Source organism: Dendropsophus ebraccatus, chromosome 15 (assembly GCF_027789765.1).
Source record: "Dendropsophus ebraccatus isolate aDenEbr1 chromosome 15, aDenEbr1.pat, whole genome shotgun sequence".
Lineage (NCBI taxonomy): Eukaryota > Metazoa > Chordata > Amphibia > Anura > Hylidae > Dendropsophus > Dendropsophus ebraccatus.
Window position 1 is genome coordinate 64,163,252 of NC_091468.1, and position 22,565 is coordinate 64,185,816.

Consider the following 22,565-nt stretch of genomic DNA (forward strand, 5'->3'; position numbering starts at 1 on the left):
CGTTTTGATTGGTTAGGTCTGTTTGCCAAGACCCAAACAATATCCACCGTATGCAGGGAGAATAGTGCTTAACTGAGCACTAGTGTTAGGCTACGTTCACACAGAGCAAAAGGAGCGGATTACGCAAGGAAATATTTCCGCCTGAAATCAACTGACGCTGAATTCCGAGCAGAATATAAGCAGAATGCAAGCAGAATCCCTGCGTATTCTGCTAGGAAAGTGTTCAGCTCGTAATCAGCTCTTGACAAATTCAGCGCGGAATACTCGAGGAATCCGCGCTGAATCCGCATGCATTCAGCGCTGAAATTCAGCGAGTATTTGGTGAGTAAACTAGACTATACCAGAACATATACTAGAATCCTCCTCCCCCCCTTTTCCCCATTTCCGCGCTGATTCAGCGAGTAATTTCCGCTTGTATTACGCTTGTATTCCGCGCTGAATCCGCGCTGAATCCGCGCTGAATCCGCGCTGAAACAGAAAATCAGAGCCCCATTGATTTGTATAGGCTTCCGCTAGCGGAAGAATGAACATGTTCATTCTTCTGGCGGAAAGCGGATTAGTTCAGTGCGGAAATTCCACTGTGTGAACTGCAGAGCAGAATTTCCATTCAACACAATGGAAATTAGCTCTGCACCTATTTTAACGGCTGAAATTTCAGCGCTGATTCAGCGCAGAAATTCAGCTGCTTTTGCTCAGTGGGAACGAGCCCTAAAGCTGATCTGTCAAAATTAAAGATGAGCGAACCTGGAGCATGCTCGAGTCGATCCGAACCCGAACTTTCGGCATTTGATTAGTGGGGGCGGCTGAACTTGGATAAAGCCCTAAGGCTATGTGGAAACATGGATATAGTCATTGGCTGTATCCATGTTTTCCAGACAACCTTAGAGCTTTATCCAAGTTTACCAGCCACCGCTAATCAAATACCGAACGTTCGGGTTCAGATCGACTCGAACCCGAACCCGGTTCGCTCATCTCTAGTTAAAATTTTTGGGTTCTGCAACGTTATCCAAACCCAACAATTGATTCCCCACGGCTGCAGAAGATAGATGCTGCCTTAGGGAGTCCTGGAAAACATGGATACGGCCATGCTTTCCTTGAAGCCCTAGGGTGGCATCTAACAGGGAATCAAGCGCAGAACAGTCGGATTTTGGATAACTTTGCCAAACAAGAATATTTTGACAGATCCGCTCAACACTACTGAGCACTTCACCCTGATTGTTCTGACAATGGGTAGGGGTCTCAGCATCCAGAACCCGAACAATCAAAACTTTTGATGGCTATATGACATAGAACTTTAGTAGCACTTTGCAACAAGTTACAATATTGATTAATAGTATGAATTGTTTTTTTACGTTAGGATTATATAAGCATATAATCTCAAAGAGCATATATAATTATTATTCCTGATTATGCCAAGGAACTTTGGCCAAGGAATGTTTCAAGCCTCTTTCTTCAGTCCAGTTCCAGTGTACACTAGTGCTGCCACAGATTTTTCAGCCAAAAGTTAGGGATAAAGCTTCAGCCATGACCTATTCAAGAGAGGAAAGAAATAGCAGCCATACGCTACATTTCACTGAAGGCTTTATCGAGGTCTCTGTCAGGAGTGGGGCCAGGGTCTGCTGGGGACACGAGACCAACGGCAAAAGATTGTCCCCAAAATTGCCAGGAAATTAAGTCAAAAATCAGCGTCTAAGCTGAGAAGCATAGTTGTGGGACTAAAAGTGTCACTGTCATTTCGCAAAACTTTTGACATGTCATAAGTTTTGTTCGGTCCGGGTCTGAGTGTTCAGATCTGTACCGATCAGAAGATAATGCCTTGAGAGAACCACGCTAATGCTGCGTTTACATGGAAGGATTATCGTGCGAATTCGATAACCGATAGCGATAACGATCGAATTCAAATGTAAATGCAGCGAACGATCAAACGACGAGCGAGAAATCATTCATTTTGATCTTTCAACAAGTTCTCAAATCTCAAATAAACAAGTTCATTGATCGTTCGCAAAAGCTTCGCAGATCATTCCGTGTGAACAGTCGTTCGCCGATTTAACCAATGTGCGAGATAGGCTTTAAGCGATTGCAAAATGAATTTCCGTAGGATATATATCGTACCGTCTAAACGCTGATCGTTATGAAAAAAAAATAGCTACTCCGACATCGTTAGTCATACGATCGGGCGAATTATCGTTCCGTGTAAACGTAGCATTAGTCGGGCTTATAATTGAGCTCTATGATTATGCTGACAGAGCAGGGAGAGGACGCGCTGCAGTACGGTGCTCTCCCCACTTGTTCTCCTGAACGATGAATGTTTAGACCCGGACCGATAAAAACTTTTGGCCAGAACTGAGGCCGCCGCCAAAACCTTATGGACCAAGTGGAAATTCTACCTTTCGTGGGGGGTAAGAAAGTCTGCAGTCAGTCTGCCACCATTCTGGCCAATAGTTTGTAGTCTATATTGAAAAGGAAAAATGACAAGTGTGGGGTCTTTATGTGGTTTGGGCAGGACAATTGTAAATATTTTCTGGGTGGAAACCTTTCATGTACATTTCATTAAAGAAAGAAGTAGGAAGAAGAACTATTATAACTAAAATATTCTATTGTAAAGGGCAGAAATGGTATCTGCTACCTCTGGGTTCACACTACGTTTTTGCAATCGGTTTTTGCAAACCTGCAATTGTGTGCATCCGTTTTGATCCGTTTTTCCATTGACTTCCATTATAATAAAAAAAAAAAAGATCAAAACTGATCCGTTTTTTTAACGGACACAAAAATTAGGTAGACTACGTTTTTGTGTACGTTAAAAAAACGGATCAGTTTTGATGGGTTTTTTTTATAATGGAAGTCAATGGAAAAATTGATCAAAACGGATGCACACAATTGCATCCATTTTTTTCATCATTTTTTTTTGCAAAAAATGGATGAAAAAAAAGGGATTGCAGAAACGTAGTGTGAACCCAGCCTAAGGATGGGTTCACACTACATTTTAGCAATCCGCTTTTGCAAAAAAACAGACAGTAAAACGGATGCATTTATGTGCTGTTTTGATCTGTTTTTTCATTGGCCCCCAGTATTAGATTAGTTTTTAACATAGTCAAAAACGCAGCTGACCTTATTTTTGTGTACGTTAAGAAAAACAGATGCGTTTTGATCCATCTTTTATAATGGCAGAATAATTGGCAGAAAAAAACGGGTAAAAACTGATGCACACAAATGAAAAAAAAAAACAGATTGCAAAAATGTAGTGTGAACCCAGCCTTAGGTGAAACAAAAAAACACATGGACAGAATAAAAGATAATATAAATGCGAATCTGATACATTGCCAGGTCTGTTTATCCATGGTACAGTATCTATAATAAAATATAAATCATTCCATATAATCACACCTTGTAACAGAGGTGCAGCCTGTGACTATGGACACAATAAATGTGTTTTTCTACCAGAAACTGACACAAGATTTGTGTGTTTTTGTAACTAATCCCTGGATCTTAGTTTTAAAACCCACAAAAGGCAGAGAGGGGATTATCCAGGACATCAATCTGCCTTGATTATCTGCCAAGGAGATGAGGACCAAGCCCATGAGTCTCCATGAATACACATATTGGCTGTGAGCCATGCTTCAATAGTACTTTTTTTCAACAGTCCTTTTGCACTAACCAACACCCTGCTCCAGGGAGTCCTTCCTGACACCGCCCCAGTCACTGACTGCCTGAGTGGGCAACTGATCAGCTGACAATGCAGCTGGAGGAGCTGGGTACATGATGTACCCAGATTCCGGCTGAAAATGACAGCCAGCGGCTGAGGAGCCAGAGGCACGAGGATTGGTAAGTGTACATTGTTTATTAAATTGCCGCACCGTCCGCCTGTATGACAGTTTTTTCTTTTACGGGTCTTCTCTTTGCAACAAAAAATGCGCAATTTTCCACTTTAAGATTTTTTGCGCTTACGCCGTTTACCGTGGATCAGGAATGTGATAAATTTATTTTGGGCGATTGTGTACGCGGCGATAACAAACATGTTTATTTATTTATTTTTATTTTATTTTTTATTTATAACATGGGAAAAGGGGGGGTGATTCAAACTTTTATTAGGGGAGAGGGCTTTTATTGATAACACTTTTTTTTTTTTTACACTTATACTAGAAGCCCCCCTGGGGTTAGGATTATTCCCCTGGGGGACTTCTAGTTTAAGCACAATGATCTCTCATTGAGACCTATGCAGTATAGTTATACTGCATAGATCAATAAGATCAGCACTCGATTGCTTTCGGCTGCTGCAGCCGAAAGCAGTCGAGTGCTAAGCTGTGATCAGCGCCATTATGGCGCAGACCCCGGCTGGGTAAGGACACAGGGATCACTCCTCCGCGGCAACGTCGTGGGGGGGGGGGGGGGGCGATCCCCCCACTAGACACCAGGGAATAGGCTGCAAGAAGTATTCAGATGCAGCTGTCAACTTAATTCAATACTAATAGCCGCGGTCCCGGGCTACAAGTGGCACCCGGGACCATGGCGGCCCCGCTCTGAAGTCCCCTAGGCAACCCGGGACGTACAGGTATGCCCAGTGTCATCTAGGGGTTAAACCAAAGCAAAGCTCTTAAACCAAGTCACAATTTTGAAAAACTGTGAGATCTTAAACCAAGTTACTCTTAAACCAAGGTACCACTATATATATATATATATATATATATATATATATATATATATATATATATACCGTTCAAAAGTTTGGGGTCACCCAAACAATTTAGTGTTTTCCATGAAAAGACACTTCACCACCATACGCTGTGAAATGAAAATAGAAGAGAAAATTAGAGTCAAGACATTGACAAGGTTAGAAATAATGATTTGTATGTGAAATAACATTGTTTTTCCATCACACTTTGCTTTGTCCCAGAATCCTCCTTTTGCAGCAATTCCAGCATTGCACACCTTTGGCATTCTAGCTATTAATCTGTTGAGGTAAGCTGGAGAAATTGCCCCCCACGCTTCTAGAAGCAGCTCCCACAAGTTGGATTGGTTGGATGGGCACTTATGGCGGTCAAGCTGCTCCCCCAACAGCTCAATGGGGTTCAGATCTGGTGACTGCGCTTACCAATAGAATACCAGCTGCCGCTTCTGCTGTAAATAGTTCTTGCACAATTTGGAGGTGTTTAGGGTCATTGTCCTGTTGTAGGATGAAATTGGCTCCAACCAAGCGCTGTCCACTGGGTATGGCATGGCGGTGCAGTGATAGCCTTCCTTATTCAGAATCCCTTTTACCCTGTACAAATCTCCCACCTTACCAGCACCAACCCCAGACCATCACATTACCTCCACCATGCTTAACAGATGGCGTCAGGCATTCTTCCAGCATCTTTTCATTTGTTCTGCGTCTCACAAACGTTCTTCTTTGTGATACAAACACCTCAAACTTGGATTCATCCGTCCACAACACTTTTTTCCAGTCTTCCTCTGTCCAATGTCTGTGTTCTTTTGCCCATCTTAATCTTTTTCTTTTATTGGCCAGTCTCAGATATGGCTTTTTCTTTGCCACTCTGCCCTGAAGCCCAAAATCCCGCAGCCGCCTCTTCACTGTAGATGTTGACACTGGTGTTTTGCGGGTACTATTTAATGAAGATGCCAGTTGGGGACCTGTGAGGTGTCTGTTTCTCAAACTAGAGACTCTAATGTGCTTATCTTCTTGCTTAGTTGTGCAACGCGGCCTCCCACTTCTTTTTCTACTCTGGTTAAAGCCTGTTTGTGCTGTCCTCTGAAGGGAGTAGTATACCGTTGTAGGAAATCTTCAATTTCTTAGCAATTTCTCGCATGGAATAGCCTTCATTTCTAAGAACAAGAATAGACTGTCGAGTTTCAGATGAAAGTTCTCTTTTTCTGGCCATTTTGAGCGTTTAATTGACCCCACAAATGTGATGCTCCAGAAACACAATCTGCTCAAAGGAAGGTCAGTTTCGTAGCTTCTGTAACAAGCTAGACTGTTTTCAGATGTGTGAACATGATTGCACAAGTGTTTTCTAATCATCAATTAGCCTTCTGAGCCAATGAGCAAACACATTGTACCATTAGAACACTGGAGTGATAGTTGCTGGAAATGGGCCTCTATACACCTATGTAGATATTGCACCAAAAAACAGACATTTGCAGCCAGAATAGTCATTTACCACATTAGCAATGTATAGAGTGTATTTCTTTAAAGTTAGGACTAGTTTAAAGTTATCTTCATTGAAAATTACAGTGCTTTTCCTTCAAAAATAAGGACATTTTAATGTGACCCCAAACTTTTGAACGGTAGTGTATATACACTCACCGGCCACCATGCTAGTAACGGGTTGGACCCCCTTTTGCCTTCAGAACTGCCTCAATTCTTGGTGGCATAGATACAACAAGGTACTGGAAGCTTCCTCAGAGATTTTGGTCCATATTGACATGATGGCATCACACAGTTGCCGCAGATTTGTCGGCTGCACATCCATGATGCCAATCTCCCGTTCCACCACATGCCAAAGATGCTCTATTGGATTGAGATCTGGTGACTGTGGAGGCCATTGGAGTACAGTGACCTCATTGTCATGTTCAAGAAACCAGTCTGAGATGATTCTAGCTTTATGACATGGCGCATTATCCTGCTAAAAGTAGCCATCAGATGTTGGGTACATTGTGGTCATAAAGGGATGGACATGGTCAGCAACAATACTCAGGTAGGCTGTGGCGTTGCAACAATGCTCAATTGGTACCAAGGGGCCCAAAGAGTGCCAAGAAAATATTCCCCACACCATGACATCACCACCACCAGCCTGAACCGTTGATACAAGGCAGGATGGATCCATGCTTTCATGTTGATGACGCCAAATTCTGACCCTACCATCCGAATGTCGCAGCAGAAATCGAGACTTATCAGACCAGGCAACGTTTTTCCAATTTTCTACTGTCCAATTTCGATGAGCTTGTGCAAATTGTAGCCTCAGTTTCCTGTTCTTAGCTGAAAGGAGTGGCACCCGGTGTGGTCTTCTGCTGCTGTAGCCCATCTGCCTCAAAGTTGGAGGTACTGTGCGTTCAGAGATGCTCTTCTGCCTACCTTGGTTGTAACGGTTGGCTATTTGAGTCACTGTTGCCTTTTTATCAGCTGGAACCAGTCTGCCCATTCTCCTCTGACCTCTGGCATCAACAAGGCATTTTCGCCCACAGAACTGCCGCTCACTGGATGTTTTTTCTTTTTCGGACCATTCTCTGTAAACCCTAGAGATGGTTGTGCGTGAAAATCCCAGTAGATCAGCAGTTTCTGAAATACTCAGACCAGCCCTTCTGGCACCAACAACCATGCCACGTTCAAAGGCACTCAAATCACCTTTCTTCCCCATACTGATGCTCGATTTGAACTGCAGGAGATTGTCTTGACCATGTCTACATGCCTAAATGCATGTGATTGGCTGATTAGAAATTAAGTGGTAACGTGCAGTTGGACAGGTGTACCTAATAAAGTGGCCGGTGAGTGTGTATATATATATATATATATATATATATATATATATATATATATATACGCACACTTGAGGTTCCCTTTAACAAGAGAGCAGTCTAAGATGCTATATAATACAGTCCTAATATCACAAAATACATTTGGTAAGCATTGTAACATATTATACATAGAATGTTGCCGATTATATAATTACAGATAACCCCCAACATCTACATATTTATCCACCAAACTAAAGCAGACAGTCTAGTAATAACCGAAATGACGGTGCTTGCAATTTGTTTTTATAGGACAAACAAATATATTTTCCTCCCAATGATCTCCAAATTGCTATTATACAGCAATAAGTCCAGAGCTAAGAACATAATCTAACAAGCTGGCACCTAACAAGCCTGTGGCCTCCGGTGAGAATACTCCGGTATTGTCCATGTCATCTGTTGCATGATCCACATAAACATGAATCCATCAGCTATTATACAGGCACAGCTGTGGAGTATCTGCCTCAGGCCACATTACCATCTGCTAGAATTTTGTAGCTGAATCAAATTTAAAGCTTTTTACTTACAAACGTGATTTTCTTAACCTTTTTTTCACAGTATTTTTTTTTGTTAGTGTTTTATCCGCAGGAATATTTTACAATTGTGGTCAGTTACATTGTGAATAACAACGGAAACGTCACAGTTTTCAGGCATGCTCTGTGTCTTGGGCTTTAAGGGCCCTTGCACATGTAGATAACTTGCCGAGGATACAGCCTCTCGCCCCCCACGCCCGCTTAAATTTTCGCCGGTCCTATAGGCTCTATTCCATGGTCAGGTGGATTCCGTTGTCTACCCAAAGAACTGACATGTCAATTCTTTGGGCGTATGGCTGAATCTGCCTGAGCACAGAATGGAGTCTATGGGGCGGGTGGGTGGAGAGTGAAGCGGGAGCGCGCATGGAATCCACAGCAAGTTATCCGAATGATATCCATAGTGTGCAAGGGACCTAAAGGGGTAATTCACTCAAATTTCTTTTCTTTCAATCAACTGGTGCCAGAGATTTGTAATTTACTTCTATTAAAAAACCTGCTGTATGTCCTGCAGGAAGTAGTGTATGCCCTCCAGTCTGACACAGTGTTATCTGCTGCCACCTCTGTCCATGTCAGGAAATGTCCAGGGCAGCAGCAAATCCCCATAGAAAACCTCTCATGGTCTCCAGACTAGAAAGACTACAGCACTTCCTGCAGGACATACAGCAGTTGATAAGTACTGGAAGACTTGAGATTTTTTTTTTAGTACAAGGTAACTATAAATCTCTGGCACTTTTTGGCACCAGTTGATTTGAAAGAATTTTTTTTTGTGAACAACCTCTTTAAGGAGAATCTGTCAGGTTTCCAATGAGAGGGGAAGCTTCTAGTCAAACCAGATGCTCTCTCCCTCCAGCTTCTCCCTATACTCACGGTGTCACACATCGTATGCGCTCCGGCCGGCATCTGTGCGGTCCCGCAAATAACTGACAGGTCAGTTTTCTGCGGGCGGAATTCAGTGAATTCCGTCCGCAGAATGACCTGTCAGTTCACACAGTGAAGCGAGCGGCTCAGGCTGTGGGCTATGGTAAGCTCTGATGCGGGCGCGCGCTGATGCGCCCGCATCAGAGCTCTGCGGCCGGAAAGATCATCCTGCCGGTACTTAAGTACCGGCCGAGATGATCCGGCCAGTGACCGGCCGTTCCATGACCCGGCCGGGGTCACAGAACGGCCAGTCTCATACGTAGTGTGAACATAGCCTAAGGGTAGAAACACACACAACAGATCCACAGCGGACTTCACGCTGCGAACTCGCCGTTATTTACTGTTATATGGCGGCCATCCACTCAATTTCAACATTGTGTGCACAGATCCTTTCTGTGTTTTCAATCCACTCCTGGTTTTGGTTGCAATACTGACTGAAATATACGTAGTGTGAACGCAGCCTTAATGAGAATCAATACTTGCAGCGGGATTGTCATGTAAGTGACAGCCCCCTTAACCCCCCTCCACCCGGAGCATGCATTACCTGCTCCACGCTCCAGCTTGCTTTGGGGGCTCCCGGCGTCTGTACGGGAACCCGCGATGCAAGCCGGAGTGCGGAGCAGGTAATGCATGCTCCGGCCGAGGGGGGTTAAAGGGGTAGTGCGGCGGTAAAGAATTATTCACAGAATAACACACATTACAAAGTTATACAACTTTGTAATGTATGTTATGTCTGTGAATGGCCCCCTTCCCCGTGTCCCACCACCCCCACCCGTGTACCCGGAAGTGTGGTGCGCTATACTCTCCTGTGACGTGCCGACACCCGTCTCCGATCTTCATTCAGTGACGCCTTCTTCAGCCGGCCGGCGAACAGCTCCGTCTGTTCCGAATGCCGGCCGCCCTCTGCAGCGTCATCAGATGCTCAGCCGCGATTGGCTGAGCATAACTGTGCTCAGCCAATCGCGGCTGAGCACAGTTGTGACGCGACGGAGGGGGGACGGGCGGCAGCGACTCAGCCGTCCGTCCGAAGATGACGTTTGGCACAAAATGGCGGACGGCCCTCGACACGGATCAGGTATGTATAATACACCAACACTTCCGGGTACACGGGTGGGGGTGGTGGGACGCAGGGAAGGGGGCTATTCACAGACATAACATACATTACAAAGTTGTATAACTTTGTAATGTGTGTTATTCTGTGAATAATTTTTTAGCGCCGCACTACCCCTTTAAGGGGGCTGTTACTAACATACTCGCAGCGCGATGTCGATCCAGCTGTGAGTTTGTATTCTCATTGAATTGACAGGCAGGGGATCCGCAACAGATTTCGTGGATCTGATGTGTGTGTGTTTCTACCCCACACTAGGAAATCCTGACGGATCACCCACCGCAGATTCCACAGCTCCCCCCCGCTCGTATCTTTGCTGGTCCCACAGTTTTCTTTCTATGGTTTGGGTGATTTCACCTTCTGCCAGAAGAATGAACCCACTCATTCTTCGAGCGGACAGCAGAATCTGCCAAACCATAGAATGAAGCCTATGGGACCAGCGGAGATGCACGCAGCCGCCAGTGGGGGTGAGCTGCAGAATCCGCAGCGGGTGATCCGTTCCGTAGTGTGGACATACCCTCATGGGGTATTCCTAAATCACAATACTATCCACAGAATGAAGAAAAACTGTCCCCTGAATGAACTAAGCACATGGCTCCATTCATTCTCTATAAGAAATTATACACCCAGGCCCCAAGCAGTGAGGACAGACAGTACACTGCCAAATGCATAAGAGAAGGCACAATCCAGATGCAGGGAGAAGCGGCCAGTTCCAGGTCGTCACTTTTCAGGGGTGACAGATGTCATAGCCGCTGGGGTTTCACCACTTTTCATGTTTGGAGTTTTAGGTAAATTCACACATAGCAGATTTGTTACATACATTTCTGCCATTGCAGATCAGTTCCTGTGGGGCATGCTTCTCCAGCGTCTACAAGGATTTGTGCACGGCCCATTCATGAAATGGACAATTGCAAAAATTGCCATAACAAATCTGCTGTGTGTGACCTTACACTTGTTAAAGGGCTACTCCAGAGACTAAAAAAAAAAATTTAAATGTATAGTTATGTACATATTAATTTTTGTTGACAGGCAGCGGTAAGAGGCGACACAGACCCCTCTGCTGCCACCAACCTTAATTCAGTTCAAACTCCTTACCCTCACCCATAAACTCTGCCCCTCCATACATCTCCTCCTTCATCTTCACCTATCATCCTACCCTTGCTCTGCGTTCTGCTAATAATCTTACATTAAAGTGTCACTGTCGTATTATTTTCTTTTTGGCATAAATCAATAGTACAGGCAATTTTAAGAAACTTTGTAATTGGGTTTATTAGGCAAATCTGCCATTATCTGCATTCAAAAAGCCTTTCCCCAGGTCCCCCCCCCCTCTCTCAGTCACTGCTCACTATCAGGAAATCTCGACTCTTTTACATCAGTCGAGCCCTGTGTAACCTATAGAGAGGGGAGGAGGGAGATTAGTCACCAGCAGAGAGCAGAGAACAAAGGATTACACAGCGGGACCTGTGTGAAATCCGGTATTCAGAGGCCAGAGAGGTCAGTGCTGACTTCAGAGGAGATAGCCCAGTGATGAATCTGTAAATTAACTCTTTTTTGTCCTGTTTTGGTGCCTCATCTCCCTCCACCCCTCCCCTCTCTACAAGAGAACCATGAAGACAGGGGGGAGAGCTTAAAGGGGTAGTGCAGCGCTAAACATTTATTCACAAAATAAGACACATTACAAAGTTATACATCTTTGTAATGTGTGTTGTCTAAGTGAATGGCCCCTTCCCCGTGTTTCCTCCACCCCGGAAGTGTGGTGCATTATACTCACCGCATTACTGTCGACCCCCTGCTGCCATCTTGGGACAATGAAGACATCTTCGGGAGGCCGGCTGAACCGCTTCAGCCGTCACTCATGCCGGCCCCACTCTGCCGCGTCATCAGCTGCTCAGCCGCCATTGGCTGAGCAGTTATGCTGAGCCAATGGCGGCTGAGCAGCTGATGACGCGGCAGAGTGGGGCCAGCATGAGCTGTTCAGCCGGCCATCTGAAGATGTCGTCATTGTCCCAAGATGGCGGCCGGGGGTCGACAGTAATGCGGTGAGTATAATGCACCACACTTCCGGGGAAGGGGGCCATTCACTTACATAACACACATTACAAAGTTGTAAAACTTTGTAATGTGTGTTATTTTGTGAATAAATGTTTAGCGCCGCACTACCCCTTTAAAACTGCTTTTTCATGATTCAAAATTTTCAGCTAATAAACCCAATTATAAAGTTTCTTAAAATCACCTGCACTATTGATTTCTGCAAAAAACATTTAAAGTGACTGTACCACCTGGCCCAGGCTGTAGCACTGGAGGCGGGCCGACCCACCCTTAGTGGGAAGAAACCCCAGCCCCTCCATGGCGTGACTTCATTAGAATCAATGGAACCCTATCATAGAGGGGCGGGGGTTTCCTCCCACTAAAAGTGGGTCGGCCCGTCTCCAGGGCTTCAGCCTGGGCCTGGGGGTACAGTCACTATAAACGACAGTGACACTTTAACCCCTTAGCGACCCATGACGTACCTGGTACGTCATGGTGCCGCGGGGGGTGTTCAGAGGGGGGTCCCGCCGTTTTACGCAGTGCCTCTATTAACCGGCGCGGGTCCCGTTGCCGCGCCGGCTAATTAAGCACTTCAATACAGCTGTCAAACCTGACAGCTGCATTGAAGTGCTTTATGCACAACATCCCTGGTGTCTAGTGGCACGGATCTCCCCCCCGCGATGCGATCGCAGGGGGGAGATCCGTTCTTCTGGCCTGGTCGGCACTTAGCGTCGCAATAACGCTGATCCCGGCTCGGCAATAGATTGCTATGGCCTGCAGCAGGCCATAGTAATCTATGACCGATCTAATCGATCTTTGCTGTGTATATACACAGCATTGATCTCTATGAGAGATCAGTGCTGTCTATATACAAGTCCCCCAGGGGGGCTTCTAGTTGATGTAAAAAAAAAGTAAAAAAGTGTTTATATTAATAAAAAATCCCCTCCCCTAATAAAAGTCCAAATCACCCCCCTTTTCCCATTTTATAAATATAAATTAATAAATAAACAAATAAATAAACATGTTTGCTATCGCCGCGCACATAATCGCCCGAACTATTAATTAATCACATTCCTGATCTCACACGGTAAACGGCATCAGCGCCAAAAAATTCCAAAGTGCAAAATTGCGCATTTTTGGTCGCATCAAATCCAGAAAAAAATGTAATAAAAAGTGATCAAAAAGTCGTATATGCGCAATCAAGGTACCGAAAGAAAGAACACATCATGGCGCAAAAAATGACACCTCACACAGCCCCATAGACCAAAGGATAAAAGCGCTATAAGCCTGGGAATGGAGCGATTTTAAGGAACGTATATTTGTTAACAATGGTTTGAATTTTTTACAAGCCATCAGATAATATAAAAGTTATACAAGTTATATATGGTTGTAATCGTAACAACTTGAGGAACATGCATAACAAGTCAGTTTTACCCCAGGGCGAACGGCGTAAATGCAAAACTCCCCGAAATCAAAACAAATTCGATTTTTTTTTTCAATTTGACAGCGCAAATGATTTTTTTTCCGGTTATGGAAAAAAAATGCCTGTCATTGCAAATTACAATTGGTTTTCGCAAAAAATAAGCGCTCATATACGTCTCTAGGTGAAAAAATGCAAGCGCTATGGACTTTTAAACATAAAATGGAAAAAGCAAAAGCGCAAAAACCTTAAAGGGGTAGTCCGGCGATAAAAAATTATTCACAGAATAACACACATTACAAAGTTATACAACTTTGTAATGTATGTTATGTCTGTGAATGGCCCCCTTCCCCGTGTCCCACCACCCCCACCCGTGTACCCGGAAGTGTGGTGCGCTATACAGTACCTGTCGCGTGCCGACCACGGTCTCCGATCGTCAGCAGTGACGTCTTCTTCGGGAGGCCAGCGGATCTTCCCGAGTGCCGGCTGCCCTCTGCAGCGTCATCCGAAGCTCAGACGCGATTGGCTGAGCATAACTGTGCTCAGCCAATCGCGGCTGAGCAGCTGATGACGTGGCCACGTCATCAGCCGCTCAGCCGCGATTGGCTGAGCACAGTTATGCTCAGCCAATCGCGGCTGAGCTTCGGATGACGCTGCAGAGGGTGGCCGGCACTCGGGAAGATCCGCCAAGCTCCCGAAGAAGACGTCACTGCTGACGATCGGAGACCGTGGACGACACGATATGCGGTGAGTATAATGCACCACACTTCCGGGTCTAGCGTGGGTGGGGGGAAACACGGGGAAGGGGGCCATTCACAGACATAACATACATTACAAAGTTGTATAACTTTGTAATGTGTGTTATTCTGTGAATAATTTTTTATCGCCGGACAACCCCTTTAAGGGGTTAAATCACAACCTCTCATTCCCGCCTCCAGGACTTTTCTTGTGCTGCACCAGTTATCTGGCACTCCCTACCCAAAGACCCCAGACTCATACCCAATACTCACAGCTTCAAGCGTGCCCTGAAGACCCATCTCTTCAGGCTTATAACATTCCCTTAACGGGGTTATCCAGCGCTACAAAAACATGGCCACTTTCCCCCTACTCTTGTCTCCAGTTTGGGTGGGGTTTTGAAATTCAGTTCCATTGAAGTAAATGGAGCTTAATTGCAAACCGCACCTGAACTGGAGACAACAGTAGGGGGAAAAGTGGCCATGTTTTTGTAGCGCTGGAGAACCCCTTTAACCTGTTTCCCCTCACTGTCTACTCTCTAATCTTCCATGGTTCCATGCACTTCATACGTTTTACCTATACTAAGACCGTGGCGTGTGACTGGCTCGTCCTGTTCTTTCTGACTATGTACAATGGTTGGACCAGGGGCAAATAAATAAAACACGACCACCCAAAGGGCAGAAACTCTCCACACAAAGTTTGTCAGCTCTTTCCCCACAGGGTCCCGCGGTTACTATGACCACAGCGACATAAGAGGGAACTCTTCTCTGAGGGGCGGTGACGTCACACGCACGGCATTATAGGAAGTGTAGTCTATAAGGCGCCGCATTGTGTCTGTGGAGCCATGACGCACCGGCCACAACCTGCCAACAATCGCCTCATGTAGCCAAATGCCGGTTCACCGCTCCCCAGCATTGCCCCACACTGTAGACCGGGCGGCCATGACGTAGCGCCTCCATGGCCTCCTGGGAATTGTAGTTTATTAGCCAGGCCAAGGCGTCGGCTAAAGCGATAGCTCCTACTTCCGAGAACTACAACTCCCGAGCTGCTCTCGTCCTCCCCGCCTTTTGTGGGCGTGGCCGGGCGCGTCATCGCAGCCGTTGACTGTTAGTGTAGGTGTGTTGTGTAGCTCAGTCGCCTGCAGGAGGCAGGGGGAAGACGGAGCCTGTGACATCGGGGCGGAAGGTGCGTTGTTATCACTGGTGTGTGAGGGAAGCTCCGGGGCGGGTGCGGCCTAGTCAGCCCTCGGTGTCTGTGCGTGGTGATGGGCGGCCATGGAGCGCGGGCTGTGAGAGGCTGGAGCCGCTGTGTGGAGGAATGTGAGGCGGCGGGGATGGGACTGCGGATGGGGACACGGCTGCTCTGCCAGCCTCCTGTGCACTGACTCATCTCCCGGAGGCCGCTGCTCCTGGAGGGGGCTCTGCGGGCTCCACAACCCCCTGCTGCCCCTGCTGCTGATCACTATGGGGGTGATGGCACAACCCCCTGCTGCCCCTGATGCTGATCACTATGGGGGTGATGGCACAACCCCCTGCTGCTGATCACTATGGGGGTGACGGCACAGGCCCCTGCTGCCCCTGATGCTGATCACTATGGGGGTGATGGCACAACCCCCTGCTGCCCCTGATGCTGATCACTATTGGAGTGAGGGCACAGGCCCCTGCTAGGTCAGTACAGCAGGAGTGTAGGGGAATCAGCTGCAGATGTGTATGGCAAGGCTGCTCACCACTCCTGCAACTTTTCCTGCCTGATTTTCAATGTCCTCCTCTTACCATAGAGTGCTGGGCTGGCTGCATGAGCGTCCTGTCCACACCTCCTGAGGAGGCTGACTGCTTGGTCTTCTGATAGAATGTGCCCCCCTGATGAGGCTGACTACTTGGTCTTCTGATAGAATGTGCCCCCCTGATGAGGCTGACTGCTTGGTCTACTATAATGCCCCCCTGATGAGGCTGACTACTTGATCTTATAATGTGTCCCCTGAGTCAGCCTCATCAGGGGGGCACATTCTATCAGAAAACCAAGTAGTCAGCCTCAGAATGTGCCTCCTGATGAGGCTTACTACTTGGTCTTCTGATAGAATGTGCCCCCCTGATGAGGCTGACTGCTTGGTCTACTATAATGCCCCCCTGATGAGGCTGACTACTTGATCTTATAATGTGTCCCCTGAGTCAGCCTCATCAGGGGGGCACATTCTATCAGAAAACCAAGTAGTCAGCCTCAGAATGTGCCTCCTGATGAGGCTTACTACTTGGTCTTCTGATAGAATGTGACCCCCTGATGAGGCTGATGCTTGGTTTTCTATTAGAAGTTTTAGTCTCTGTTCACACTGCAGTCAGGGGTTTCCTACAGAGCATCAGGTCGAATTAGAATTAAAAAGAAAAAAAAAAAAAACGTTACTTGCGCTTCGGTGCAGCTCCTGTCTTGTCCCAGAGTTTGGCAGAAGTTTTGCAAAGATGCCTCTGTACCCCGAACACTGCAGCCAATCTCAGGTCTCCGCCAGCACAGCGGCAGCTATAAAGGAGTACTCTGCAGGAAAAGAAATACTTTTATTAACTGGTGTCAGAAAGTAAGGGTCAATTTACACAGAGATTCTGACAGATTATCTGCCAAAGATTTGAAGCCAAAGCCAGAAACAGACTATAAACAGAGAACAGGTCATAAAGGAAAGCCTGAGATTTCTCCTCTTTTTAAAACCATTCCAGGCTTTGTCTTCAAATCTTTGGCAGATAATCTTTCAGATAATCTTTCTGTGTAAATGGACCCTTACATAGGTTCTGATTTACTTCTGTTTAGAAAATCTCAAGTCTTCCTGTACTTATCAGCTGCTATATGCCCTGCAGGAAGTGGTGTATTCTCTCCAGTCTGACACAGTGCTCTCTGCTGCCACCTCTGTCCATGTCAGGAACTGTCCAGAGCAGGAGAGGTTTTCTATGGGGATTTTCTTCTGCTCTGGACAGTTCCTGACATGGACAGAGGTGGCAGCAGAGAGCACTGTGTCAGTCTGGAGAGAATACATCACTTTCTGTAGAACATACAGCAGCTGATAAGTACTGGATGACTTGAGATTTTTAAGCAGAAGTAAATAAAAACCTCTGAGTTTTTTAGTAGAAGGTAATTATAAATCTCTGGCCCATGGGAAGGGATTGCGCTGGGTCTCCGCTTGGTGTCCCTGCCTGTATTATTGTCCCGTCTGTGTCCAGCCTTACACAGGAAGCCGGCTTTCTCAATCACAATTCTTCTAACTTTTTTTCCTCTTCCTCTGTAGTAGGAGACTGGACCGGTGTCACCCGTTATCCTGAATGATTGCGGAGGCCGAAGGACAGAAGATTCCTGCTGCTCATTGTCATGCGTATTACAGAAACTTTCTGCTCCTCGCCCGCCTTTCCTTCCTTGTCGCCAGATTGAGACGCACGACCTGTAAAGGGATATGAAACCCGGTGGGATGTTCCTCTCTGGCCGCTCTGTCGCTTCCTCCACTATGTAATGCCGGTTCCTCATCGGGAGAGGATGGTGGCGTAACAGGAAACAACCTAAATAGAAGCCGTTTCTTCCCCAGTCTCCTGGGAAAGGTGGATTTACTATATGTGCAAGTTGTTTGGCCGCTATAACTAACTTTTTTTTTTTTTTTTTTTTTTTGCTGCTTGTCTGGATTATACAGATTTATCGGTAACTTTTTTTATATTTGGAAAAAGTTCTGTATACCCCTCCGACTATGTCTGATCTCATACACAATAATGGCCGCCTCCAGCGCCTTAAATGGTGATGGTGAATGTGTATCAGAACCCAGGCGTTGTGCGGAACAGAGAATTCACTGGGCCCTGTGGACTTGAGCCGCCTTTTTTTTGCCGCTCATATGACTGCCAGTGCAAGAAGACATTGTAGGCCAAATATAAGGAACTGCACGCTCCACTCTACATCACAGAAGCTGGGGTTCTTCCCTCCTTAGCTTTATATACTCCGACTGGTTGACAAGCATCTGACTACTCCTATACTGGATGGTATCTTCTCAGGGACCTTCCACCCTAAAGGCCCGAGCATGTTGTCAGTACCATGGGATTAAGAATACTGAACCGAGCGAAGGTTAAGTTTGGCGCCATTTGGTCCCGGTTATAGCGTCAGTGGATTACCGCTATATGACTGGATTGCTTTCCTCTCCTGCTGGGATTCTATAGCTCTGTATCGGTAGACTTGCATCGCTCGCTCTTTAATTGATGACTCCGGGAGGTGGGCCCATGAAAGAGTGTGGATACAGCGAAATTAACACTCGCGGAACCTCCCCCATGGAGTCTCCTCACAAAAAGAAGAAAACTGTCGTCAAGCGGAAATGGGAGGTTTTTCCAGGGAGGAACAAGTTCTTCTGTAATGGCAGGATTATGATGGCCAGGCAAACTGGAGTCTTCTACCTCACGCTGATCCTCATTCTGGTCACCAGTGGGCTCTTCTTCGCTTTTGAGTAAGTTGTTGTTTCATTTATTATCTTTTAAAATTGATGATGATTTTCTGCAAAATGATCGGGTGTGGTCTAGGTAAGGCATTGCTGCTTGCCCCCCAAAAGTTATACAAATCCCCAATATACACTTATTACGGGAAATGCTTATAAAGTGCTTTTTTTCCCCTGCACTTACTGCTGCATCAAGGCTTTGCTTCCTGGATAACACGGTGATGTCACTTTCTGGATAACACGGTGATGTCACTTTCTGGATAACACGGTGATGTCACTTTCTGGATAACACGGTGATGTCACTTTCTGGATAACACGGTGATGTCACTTTCTGGATAACACGGTGATGTCACTTTCTGGATAACACGGTGATGTCACTTTCTGGATAACACGGTGATGTCACGTCCTGGATAACACGGTGATGTCACGTCCTGGATAACACGGTGATGTCACGTCCTGGATAACACGGTGATGTCACGTCCTGGATAACACGGTGATGTCACAACCCGACTCCCAGAGCTGTGCGTCTGTGGCTGCTGGAGAGGATGATGGCAGGGGGATGCTCAGTGTCCCTCCAGTGCCCTGTCTCCCTCAGTGTCCCCCTGCCATCAACCTATCCAGCAGCCACAGCCCGCACAGCTCTGGGAGTCGGGTCGTGACATCACTGTGTTATCCAGGAAGTGACATCACTGTGTTATCCAGGAAGTGACATCACTGTGTTATCCAGGAAGTGACATCACTGTGTTATCCAGGAAGTGACATCACTGTGTTATCCAGGAAGTGACATCACTGTGTTATCCAGGAAGTGACATCACTGTGTTATCCAGGAAGTGACATCACTGTGTTATCCAGGAAGTGACATCACTGTGTTATCCAGGAAGTGACATCACTGTGTTATCCAGGAAGTGACATCACTGTGTTATCCAGGAAGTGAAGCCTTGATGCAGTAGTAAGTGCAAGGAGAAAAACACTTTATAAACACTTTTTAAATGACCCAAAGATGAACTGACCATTGCCCAGTACAAGCTCTGGTCTAGTAGATTGGTGCTTGTATAAAGGAGTCTTTATTATCAGTGAATGAGCGATCACTGGATTATCCATGTGCCTTTTCATTTACATCATTGCCCGCGAACAAGAAATCTCTCGCTTGTCGACTGATCGCATCACAGTCGACTGTACATTGTGTTTACATGGGAAGATGGGAAGGCGACTGTTATAAAGTTAATAGGCTGCATGAACAATACAGCAACCATTCCCAAATTTATTGGGCTGTGTGAGGGCTCTGCTTGTGGCACAGAATCAGCCCAGGTTCTGCCAGTAATCACCCCATGTAAAGGGCCTTCTAGTTAAATGGTTGAAAAATACTGAACAAACGTTTATCTTAAAGAGCAAAAAGGTTTTTTTTCTTCAAATCAACTGGTGTCAGAATTAAGTTATATAGATTTAAAATTTACTTCGGTTTAAAAGGCTCCACTCTTCTAGAACTTATCAGCTGCTGTATGTCCTGCAGGAAGTGGTGTATTTGTTCCAGTCTTACACAGTGCTCTCTGCTCCCACCTCTGTCCATGTCAGGAACTGTCCAGAGCAGCGGCAAATCCTCATAGAAAACCTCTCCTGCTCTGGACAGTTCCTGACATTTTTTTTTGCTGGAGTACCCCTTTAACTGATAACCCTATTGTGTTGATCCTGAGGAAGACCAAAAAAAGGTCATAGGAGGCAGATGCCAATTTCCACGTACTAGAAGAAATATTCTATCCTGTCGTCAAATATGGCAGTGTGAATAAGTCCCAGAAATGTGCCACATGAAAGGAACCAGATGGAACCATTAAGTTCAGGAATGTTAAAGTTCTGCAACTTTTGAAGGGCCCTATAGGTTAGATAAGGCATTGCTCGCTGTTCACCAGGACACCATGTTGGTAACAGGAGAGATTCTGCAGCTCACTGAATAAACATTACCCAGTTGCTCACACTAGTTTAGCCTTTGTAAGACATCTGGACGGGGTCTTAAAGGGGTATTCCCCCCCAAAATTATTTTTGCATTAATACGTTGCCCATTCGTATCTTTCCAATATAAATTTATTATGGATTCTGCACAGTTTTGCTGTTATCTAGGTGCCCCCACCCCCACCGTTTGCATAGAATCATCAGACCTCAGTCCACTCCGACACGCTCCCTGCTCCTGGCCCGCACCCTCCGAGACGGCATCACGTGTCCTCCTTCTCTTCAATGGGCGGGTTAGGCTTCTAACTAACCAAGCCAAACTGAAGTGAAGGAGGAGACTGCCGGCGGTGGCTGCTGTTAGAGAGGGAGACAGTGCAGCGGTCACTGTCTCCATCTCTAACAGCAGCCGCCCCCGTCACCCGCGGCCCACTGCTATACCAGCATTACCATCTCAGCTCTGCTATACCAGCATTACCATCTCAGCTCTGCTATACCAGCATTACCATCTCAGCTCTGCTATACCAGCATTACCATCTCGGCTCTGCTATATCCTCAGCATTACCATCTCAGCTCTGCTATATCCTCAGCATTACCATCTCAGCTCTGCTATATCCTCAGCATTACCATCTCAGCTCTGCTATACCCTCAGCATTACCATCTCAGCTCTGCTATACCCTCAGCATTACCATCTCGGCTCTGCTATACCCTCAGCATTACCATCTCGGCTCTGCTATACCCTCAGCATTACCATCTCGGCTCTGCTATACCCTCAGCATTACCATCTCGGCTCTGCTATACCCTCAGCATTACCATCTCGGCTCTGCTATACCCTCAGCATTACCATCTCGGCTCTGCTATACCCTCAGCATTACCATCTCGGCTCTGCTATACCCTCAGCATTACCATCTCGGCTCTGCTATACCCTCAGCATTACCATCTCGGCTCTGCTATACCCTCAGCATTACCATCTCGGCTCTGCTATACCCTCAGCATTACCATCTCGGCTCTGCTATATCCTCAGCATTACCATCTCGGCTCTGCTATATCCTCAGCATTACCATCTCAGCTCTGCTATACCCTCAGCATTACCATCTCAGCTCTGCTATACCCTCAGCATTACCATCTCGGCTCTGCTATACCCTCAGCATTACCATCTCGGCTCTGCTATACCCTCAGCATTACCATCTCGGCTCTGCTATACCCTCAGCATTACCATCTCGGCTCTGCTATACCCTCAGCATTACCATCTCAGCTCTGCTATATCCTCAGCATTACCATCTCAGCTCTGCTTACTTCACCATCTTTCAGGCAGAAGCATTGCATGATGGGAAATGTAGTTTCCTATCTTGATTATAGACCGGCTTTTAGAAAAATGTGTAACTCAGGAACGGCAGCAGCTAGAAAGACGGGAGGCGGCTCAAAATACTCAGGGGGACTTGGTGAGTAAGAGCAGCTAGGTTTGGGAGCATTACATTTTTTTAGCTCTTGGGGGGGAGTACCCCTTTAATCACTGACAACCAGTTTTAGTGGAGAAAAAAAGTAAACATTTTATTAGGAAGTCTTGTCTAGGGTACTGTAGAGTAGGGGTAGGGAACCTTGGCTCTCTAACTGTTGCAGAACTACAACTCCCATCATGCCTGGACAGCCAAAGCTTTAGCTCCCGGGCATGATGGGAGTTGTAGTTTTGCAACAGCTTGAGAGCCAAGGTTCCTTACCCCTGCTGCAGAGGCTTATTCCTCAGCTATATAGTGTATAGGCTGCTGTTACCAGCACTCCTCTGCATGCCCTTGTGCAGATGCAGTATTACTCATAGTGATCGCATTCTTGATGGGCGTATGCATGCCGCATCATTTCCCATCTCAAGTCAGACAGCTTGTTTTTGTTTTGCTTTTCTTAAAGGAGTAGTCTGAGTTGAAGCTTACCACTAAGCTCTGT

The 22,565-nt window shown here is 46.2% G+C and overlaps 2 protein-coding genes across 5 annotated transcripts in view; one reads left to right on the forward strand and one right to left on the reverse strand.

The window, feature by feature from the left end:
• TMEM242 (transmembrane protein 242) overlaps positions 1-15,235 on the reverse strand; it is a 43,229-nt gene extending 27,994 nt beyond the window's left edge. Inside the window, exon 1 of one of the 2 annotated variants that reach the window (XM_069955603.1) lies at positions 15,102-15,235. The gene's annotated coding sequence lies outside the window, so the exon portion shown is untranslated. Of the gene's footprint in view, positions 1-14,824 lie in introns of both variants that reach the window. The other variant, XM_069955602.1, reaches the window with a different exon arrangement.
• Positions 15,236-15,330: 95 nt separating this feature from the next.
• Positions 15,331-22,565, forward strand: part of ZDHHC14 (zinc finger DHHC-type palmitoyltransferase 14) — an 81,074-nt gene continuing 73,839 nt past the window's right edge. For all 3 annotated transcript variants that reach the window (XM_069955601.1, XM_069955598.1, XM_069955599.1), the window contains exons 1-2: positions 15,331-15,433; positions 17,514-18,701. In XM_069955601.1, coding sequence (XP_069811702.1) covers positions 18,460-18,701 — 242 coding nt within the window. In that variant the 5' untranslated portion in view covers positions 15,331-15,433; positions 17,514-18,459. The remainder of the gene's footprint in view (positions 15,434-17,513; positions 18,702-22,565) is intronic.